This window comes from Arachis ipaensis, chromosome B6 (genome assembly GCF_059453495.1).
Source record: "Arachis ipaensis isolate K30076 ecotype BB chromosome B6, ASM5945349v1, whole genome shotgun sequence".
Lineage (NCBI taxonomy): Eukaryota > Viridiplantae > Streptophyta > Magnoliopsida > Fabales > Fabaceae > Arachis > Arachis ipaensis.
In genome coordinates, this window is record NC_142441.1 from 152645781 (window position 1) to 152655044 (window position 9264).

At 29.6% G+C, this 9264-nt stretch overlaps 1 protein-coding gene across 1 annotated transcript; it reads right to left on the reverse strand.

The window, feature by feature from the left end:
• Positions 1-4968: 4968 nt before the first annotated feature.
• Positions 4969-8297, reverse strand: LOC107648584 (calcium uniporter (DUF607)). Its single transcript, XM_016352396.3, has 2 exons — positions 7581-8297; positions 4969-5695 (listed from the first exon to the last, which is right to left on the reverse strand). Exons 1-2 carry the CDS (start codon positions 8163-8165, stop codon positions 5237-5239), a joined length of 1044 nt encoding a protein of 347 aa, XP_016207882.1. The 5' UTR covers positions 8166-8297; the 3' UTR covers positions 4969-5236.
• Positions 8298-9264: the final 967 nt, after the last annotated feature.

The window sequence follows — 9264 nt, forward strand, 5'->3', positions numbered from 1 at the left end:
AGAATAGGACAAGACACTGAAAACGGGATAGAACAAGACACTGATGGACAAAGACACAAAATTTTGTGTTTTTGTATTCTGTTTGGTGATAAATTAAAATAAATTATGAAAATTCATTTTTTTTTCATTTTTTTGAGATGAAAAATATAACAATAAAAAATATAATTATAAAAAATTAACAAGAATAATAAAAGAAAAAATAAAAAATAAGTTGTGTCTCTTGTTAGTGTCTCCGTGTCCTTCCTGTCAGGATAGACACAAAATACACTAATTCAATGTCTCTAAACACATTGTCTCTATCCATGTATCCTCTATCAAATACGATTTTGTGTCTCAATATTCCTGTCTCAATATCCTGTCTCTGTAAATAAACGCAGTCATTGTGCTCATATCTTTAATGAACATGGACAATAACCATAGCCTCAATGATACTATGAACCTTGGAGTGAAAATGGATCCTTCCTTTAATTTGAGAGTTCCTATAGTGCTAGAAAGGGAAGTAACTGTGGGCTTGGATGACAATTAAGAAATGAAATTAATTATGGAGACATAATCAATTAATGCATTTGTAGGGTCAATTTGGGCTTTAACTACCATTACGTTTTGACCTTCATAATTAGTAAAACAATAAGTTGCTTTCCAACTACCAACTAGTTTAATTTTGGGTTTGCTCAATTGTGCAGTTTATGTCCTTTCCTTCCCCATGAAGAGGTTGAAGAACTTTTAGTTATGGTTAGGTGGCACCAGCACTAGCAGCACAAACGCCTTGTAATTAAAGATATTAATTTTCATTTATGAAAGCTATTTTCTTTAGAAATGGATAAACAAAAGTGTATTATTTACTCTTGCATAAAATTTCAATTTTTTTAAGAATAAACTACTATTTTTACTCACAAAAATTTTAAATGCTGATAAATTTATTCATAAAATAATAAAATTGAAGTTATACCCATAAAAGATGAATTTCGTACGATAAAAAAATTATTCAAAAACTCCAAATTACCTTTCTTTTAACTCTAATTTTTTTCACTCCTTATCTCCTTCTCCATCTCTACTGTAAGTAGCGTAAACAACACAATTAATTTTCTAAAATTGTCAAAGATTAAGAGAGGTGAGACGGGGAGAGACCGTCACTATTGAGCAAGGGAAGATGAGTGAGAGAGAAGGCTGAAACAGAGAGGCTGAAAGCGACAAAACACAAGGAGAGAAAGGAAATGATGTATTGTCGCTACCAAAGCTTCCCTTAAAGTCGCGGTTGTCAGAGCTGCCGCTGGAAGAGGACTTTGTCGTTGCCATCGTAGCTGGATGCACAGAGAACGAAGAGAGGAAGAACACGAGTTCACCAAAGAGAGAGAAGGGGGATGCGATGGAGGAGAAATCGTTCCACCACTGTCGCGCCTGCTGTCACCGTCAACAAAGTTCGTCACTAGAGGCACTGTCCTTGTTAACGGATCCAACCTTGATGGCCGCAACATCACTATCAACGAGCCTCAGCCTATGGTGATGGCGGAGGTAATGGCAATAGCTTCAGAAGTGCAAAAGGTCATAGATATGGTGGTGGTGGTGGATTTTGCCGCGATGATGGCCGTTATGAAGGTAGATACAACAGAAATTATGGTTTAGGACCATGGAGGTGATAGTAATGGCAGTGGTAAGGACTGTTATTTTAGGGATGATGACAGTGACTAGTATTTGGCTATGGTTTCGTGGTGTTGCTATGATTCTATCTAACTTTTGTTTTCTCAATCTAGTTTTTTGTTGGGAGGATAGTAGTGGTAAGGAGAAGGTGACAGAGGTGGTGGTTGGGGTGACGGTAGCACCAGAAATTGTGGATAAAAATTAGACAAAAAGAATTTAGTGGTGATAAAACCTCAAAGGGGATTAGGGATTAGAATGAGTTAAGTTAGATTGAGAAGGATAATTTTGGATTTTTGAGTAGTTTTTTGGAGTTTTGATAGTTTTATTGTACGAAACCCATTTTTTATGGGTACAACTTCAATTTCGTTATTTTCGTAAATAAATTTATCAACATTTAGAATTTTTGTTGATAGAAATAGTAGTTTATCCTTTTTTTTTTAATATAAAGATAAAAAATTTAATGGTCAAATTTTATAATAAAATTTTACGAGTACACAAATCTAACTTTTAAATTTATAATTTTAAAAAATTTAGAAATACAAATCTAATATTTAAATTTTTAATTTTAAAGAAATAAAAAAAAATCATAAACACAAATTTTAGTCTGAAATTTTTGATACCTCTCAAAATTGTTTTTAATTTTCCTCTACAATTTCGTAATACACTTTTCATCTTTATATTACAGCAAAATACACCATCTTCTTCAATATTAAAAATAAAAAGCGAAAAATGAAAGGAAACAAATTGTACAAAATGCTACACATATACATAGCCAAGGTAGAATTAAAAAAAGTTGAAATAAAGAAAGTAATATCATAGCAATTATTAGATAGTAAAAGTTGATTAATTGTTGATAGCTGACCATATTTACATGTACGGATGGATCTACTCTTGTGGGTGTAGGGACAAGCGCTCTATTTATATTTGGAAATTTATTGAGTAGTATATAATAATAATATTTATTTGCCCCCATTAAATAATTAAATTTGACTCCATAATAATTTTTTATTCAACTTTCGATATTTCATAGTCAATTTGAGTACTTCATATTAGATGTCAATTATAATGATCAATTTTTAAATTTAAATAAGATTGATATTATTTCTTAGAAATCGACTCGAAAGAATATTATCTATCCATTTGTGTTTCTTCTTTTAAAATTAGCTTTAGTTTTTTATAACTACACTAATTGAATGAACTTTTTCAACTATGAATATCATCAAGAGCTAATTGTATGAAAATTGAATTTTATTAAATGATTGTTCAACAATATATACAAAAAAAAAAGACATTTTGATTATATTGTCAAGGTTTTAAAATATGAAATATAAAAAATTAAATTTTAAATTATATGTTATTATTTAAATTACTATTTTAATATTTTAATTTGTAATTAGATATTTTGAAACCTAATCATATTTTACAATAACAAAATATAATTATAACAATAATTATGCTATGTATACATAAAATAATCCCTTATACAAAATAAATCTTAAAATACAAATTTTGAAATACAAAATACACATTAAAAATAAGTTAAATAATATATATTTATACACAAATTTATAGTAAATTATTTGATACCTAATTTTGTATGTAAACTTAATATTTTTATTATAAAAATTATTATCATGTTATATATATTTTGTTCCCATTATCAAAATTTTTTGGATTCGCCACTTACATATCTTCATCCGAAATGGGTCAAAATAGGCAAAAATCTCAAATGCTTTTGGAATGTGAAGATATTAGGTTAAAAATTTTCCCCATTTTTATAAGATAATGTGGGACAAGGTTTTGACAAGTCCATCACCATTCCACATGCCATGGCCCTAATTTCAACTTCAAGTGTTTGGTGCCTTGTGTCCATGTGGGGAATCAACACCAAACCTAGTTGGGTCCTATCTATTGGAGTAAGATATGTTAATTTTGCTTCTACCTCCTAAAAATAAAGGTGCAATTCCTAAGGCTTTGTCTCACATATATGAATGAAGCCAAGACATTACAATGGATACATTGGATTTTAGTAGTTGTGTCCAAGGTTGTCTCATTTCGTGTAAGTTGGGAATAGTAATTACTAATTAGGTTAAAATTTTCCTTAAAATAAAGGTTTTATGATATGAATGTTTTGACACAATTGATGAAGTTCATTTGTTTGGTAAACCTTTTATATGTTTTGAGCAAAACAAAAACTATAAAAGATAGTTTGGGATTAAAAACAAAACACATTATCGGTAAATAATCTTGACAAATCACTGCCATATGCCTATATATACCTTCCATTCTCATAAATTCGGTATAACCTATTGTTTTGATATATACCTATGTATATAGGTATGAGTTGATGTATTTCTTGTGGGAAAAAAAACATGGTAAAGAATGAAAATCGTTTAACAATATGATGATGTATATAAACTTGATAGAGTAACCTGATTATTCGATTATCCTAAATTAGTTATTAGCTTGCCATACTATATATTTTTTTTTTGTTTTTCACGGTATCCCCCAACTCGATAGATTAAGGACTAATCTGTCGCGGTATTGAACTCCATTTAAGGGTTTGCCGTTGACCAATGGATTGTCATACTATATTTGATATATAACGTCTATTTTTTTTGTCAGGAAGATTTTTGTTTAGGTCCGTTTAATGAGTAATTGAGTATTGCACACAAAATATGATAATAGCATATTTCAAGGCCCAAAGTAGCTGAATCATATAGGCCAAGCCCAATGCACCGAATAAAACCGATTTATTTATTTATTTATTTCTTTTCGAATTTTTTAAACACAGCTTAGCACATTTTTCTGTTCGGTACTCTGATTTATTTATTTAATAGGAAAAAGTAAAACTGTTATATTTTGTAAAAGATATTTTTTTTTATTTTACTTAAAATAGTTAAATAGAAATGGTGTAAAGCAATTCTCTTCCTTCTCTTTGCGGTCCTCAATTCCTCATCTATGCTTTCATATATTTCCTTTTAAGCAAAGACTTGTTTACATGTGCAGATCTGATTCTTTACCAACTTTATTTACATTTATTTGAAAGTGAAAAAAAAAAAAAATAAAACAAGAGAGAAATAGAAAAGGACGTTTTTGCCCACCCGAACTGTGGTCCTACTCTACACATGCAAAGAGGGGCCCATTTCGGTTTTGGGTGAAATGTTGCATGACCACGGGGGCCCAAAATAATTACAAAAACTGCTCTAAGAGAGAGCCCAAATAAACCCCAAAAGTGCTTCTTCCATTCCACTTTCCACCAAAGTTCCGATTGGGGAAAAATAACTGGTGGCAAACTCTTCTGATTTTTTGTGAATTCAAAAGATCATCTTTTTGCGTGAATTGAATTGGATTAGGTGGGAATAAGGTTTCTATTTTTTGGGCCTGAGTCCTTTGTGGCCCACGGTCCTGACCAAAAAGAAAAAAGATCATGGTTTTGAGGTCAGATTAAGTGTAAATCTTGATCAAAAGATATCCACTCTAATTATGTTGCTTCAAATTTAAAAGTTGAGTCTTCTATTGCATCATATTATTAATATATACTAATTTGTTCTCGACCACAACACTTAAAAAACACTTGTCAAGACATGATTCTTCATCAACGGTGAATGGCTCCAGAAAGTGCCCCATCTGCATGAACACTTGGATTCTGGTAGCATGCTTTGCATAGCTCATTGTACTTATTGATGTCAAAGTTGTTTGCCTTCATGAGGCGTTCTTGCTTGACCTTGAATCTCCTATGGAAATAGCCTTGGAATGTGGGTTCTGTTGAGGTCCTTATGAAGAAAATGTATGCCAAGGCAAAGTGTATGGAAGTAACAAAGAAGCATATGGGTTCCATCACATCCCAAGTTAGCTCCCAAAATGTGAGCCTCATGAAGCCCAGGGTTTGCAGGGTTAAAAAGCCCAGCCCAAAATAAAGCTCGGTTTTCACCTGGGCTTTGGCCTTTTCATCTATTAGTGCCTTTTTCTTCTCCATCTCATCTAACTCCTTCCTTCTTGGGTCATTTGGTTTGGCTATTGATTGATAGATTAAGCTCTCCATTGCTTTTGCTACCTATTCATTCACAACACAAGAAATTAGTAGAAAAATGGGAAATTAATTATAAGTTGATTCAATCCTTAAACATTCCTTACTAATTAAACAAATTTTAAGTTTTTTATTTATTATGTAATTAAACAGAAGTTGAATTATGACTTCACAAAATTGATGATACATAAATTGAGGAAGGAATCTCGGGACCTTATTTACTTATTTTCTTCATTGATTGATTTGGCCACTTGTTGAAACTGAACCAAAAAAGAGGGAAAAAAGGCATGGAATCTAGATGGCAGGCATGCAAATAATGGAAGGTAGTGCACAGATGATACAAGCCAAGCCAAAGGGCACCTCAATGCACACACAAAGAGTCATGCTTCAAAAGCAGAGCACCGAAAACCCGGCACCTCTGATAATAATACTGAATCTAAACAACACGCCACACACTCTCATACGTTATACCTCTAGACTCTAGTACATTATTGATCTCATCTCCCCCGGTTCTTACCTCAACCATATCAACCTCCTACAATGTTTGCATGTCAAATATTTTCTTTTTTCTTTTTTATAAAAATATTAAAAAATGTGTTATATATATATAAACACAAAAAAAATTAGGGTGTTCTCTTTTTACTTTTCCCTTAACGGTTTTAAACTACCTTAGCTTAAAGTTTTTTTACATTAACAAAAGTTGCATGAAAGATTAAAATATTAATAGTTTAATATAACAAAAATACTAAAAAATAAAAATATGATAAAAATAACAATTTTTATATAAATATTAGATAATTATTTAAAAAGTGTATAAAAAAACTGAAGCAAACTTTATCTTTAATTTAGATTCTTTTTATTCTTTTAACATATTTCGTTTATTAAAAATATTTATTAGACGTAAAATTATCAATTTTAAAAATAAAAGATAAATCAATTTTATAATTATCCTTGCTAAAAATCTTATTGCTTCAATTTTTTTTTTCATGTTTAAATATTTTTAATGTATTTTTAATGATTTACCCTTTCTTTTAAGGCATAGTAAAATCTCACAAAATTCTAAAACTCAATCTTTAGTGTCCCTTATTTTATTTTATAAGTTATATACGAGCATAATGTATGAGTATTTTTAGTCCAAAACTTTTTGCATCATAAAGCATTTTAAAAATAAAACAATTTATATGCTTTCATTCAATATTTCAACAACTGTATGTATTGTTATTTTTGTGCATATCATATAAAAATAGTTGAATCAAGCCTAAATTAAAAATTCATTAATATATTGGTGAGGAACTCTAATAATATACATGAAATCTCAGGTTTACATTTCATTATAGTTAATAACTCAATATGTTAAAAATAAATAAATAAAACATGAACTAATACCATTTTTGTGTTCAAAACCTTTTTTTTTTTACCAAAAATATGAAGACTCGAACCCGCAACCTCTTAGATGAGTATGAGGAGATTATGCTATTTGAGATATTACTCATTGGCGTGTTCAAATACTGTTACTTAGATAATTTTTTATTAGTTTTATTGTTAATTATAATTAATTATAATAAGAATATACAGGGGTAAGCACACAACAAGTTCTCATCTTAAAAAATTTTAAAAATAAATAAAAAATTAAAACAAAATTATAGTTATACTTATGTACTATTATTATGTACTCTTATTATAATTAATTAGAACTAATATTAAACTAATAAAAAATGAAGTAAATAACAAATACAATTATTTTCATTTTTTTATATATTCAAAATAATGAACTTATTTGACAATTGATTATTTTAGATTCATAATTATTTTATAAGATAATAAATAAAAGTATAAAATATTTATTTTTGATTAAAAAATGAAAAATGCCATGCAAAAACCAATATCAAAGAAAAAAACAAATATAAAATACCTGTTCCGGTCGGAGAAAGACGACGTTACCAAAAACGATGACGTTTCCGGCGTTATCGAGAATCTTTGCAAACTCTTCTCCGAGATTGCGATTCTCGCAGGCTTCCACGCAGATCCGCAGGAACTCACCGTACGAAATCGAGGCAGCCGGAACTTCACTCAACTTCGCCTTCACCTTCTCCGCCATTGTAGCCTTCAGAACCTTCCTCACTTCCTCCGCTGAAATTCCACTTTCAAGAATAGAGTCGCTGGTGACCGGTGATTCTGGTGACGGTGACAGAGGAGCCATGCGAAGACGATCTCTGGAGATAGTGACGTTGTTGATACTTCTGAGCTTCTCTCTCAACTTCTCCCCAACGGGAATAGAGAGAAACTCGGGGAACCTTGTCGGAGCGGAGTGATACACTGCTCGCTTTAAGAGGAATCGCCGGAAAAATCCTGTGTTGCCAGCTGCGGGTTCCGGCGGCGATGGTAGGAAGGTCGATGGATGAGGAGGTGGCGAGATCGCGCGGTCGAATGCTGCCGGTGACACTATCGTTTTGAAACCGTCCAATAGACGCTTTGTGAAGAGTCTCCGAAGCGCCATTGATGAGTGCGTGAAGCTCTTTTTTATTGTTTAAATTATTTTTCAGTATTTTTATTTCTCTCTCTAACTGTCTAAATTTTAGAATGAGAAATGAAGAGAGTCCACTAACAGAGTGATGTTTTCGAAAGCACTCTGAAGATTTTGGAAAAAGATTTCTTCGTATAAATACTGTCCAAAGATTGAGGAAGATTTTTCTGCCTCAATTTTTTTTATTTTTAAATTTTAACTGATACCGATGTTATTTATATTTATTGTGGAGTAGTATATTTTCAATTTATTTTTGAGATTCACAAGAAGAAGAATATAATGTTAGGATATGATACTGTTTCTTTTATTTATCAATTTATTTTTTTTTAATAATATTTATTTTTTATTTATCTTCTTATGTAAAATTTATTACTCAATTATCAACTATAAATTTAGTAAGTAAGTGTAAAAAAATTGTTCTGCAATCCTCTCTTTATCAATTACTTTTATAATACTCTTATATTTAACTATTTACGTTTTTCATTAATTATAAATTTAACCAAAGTGAAAAATAAAAAAAATAGAGCGAATAGTAAATATTATTTTCTTCATTTAACATTAATTACCACTGTTATTTTTTTGATATATTAAAAAAATTAATATATTTTTCATATTTATATTGATATACATTATTTTTTATGATAGTATATGTAACCCATATTTTTTATTTAAATAAAGAATTAGTATTTAGCTTTTGGGTTCAAAGTATTAGATATTTATGCATTATTATTTTTTTTTAAGTCACAAAAAAAAAATATTTATACATTATTAGAATTTTTTTAGTAATTAATTAACTGAGATCACACTATTAGAAAATTAATAATTACCCATTATTTTTCACGGTTAAATAAAAAAATAATTATACTTTTTAATACATTACATTGTTATTAATATAATTTAAAAAACAATATTACACATACATTATAGATTTACTTAAGAATATATTTTAAGAATATAATAATAACAACTTTTAAAATTTTTAACATATTTAATATACTAAAATTATAAAAAATTTATGCCTTTAGCTAATAGAATACATTAAACTTATCCATTAAAAAAATTTAGATAAAAG

What these genes read in the sequence shown, in the direction of transcription:
- LOC107648584 (XM_016352396.3), bottom strand. Translation starts at nt 8,165, where the DNA reads ATGGCGCTTCGGAGACTCTTCACAAAGCGTCTATTGGACGGTTTCAAA. An exon ending in TCTTTCTCCGACCGGAACAG is followed by an intron (nt 5,696 to 7,580) that starts GTATTTTATATT and finishes GTGAATGAATAG; the next exon opens with GTAGCAAAAGCAATGGAGAG.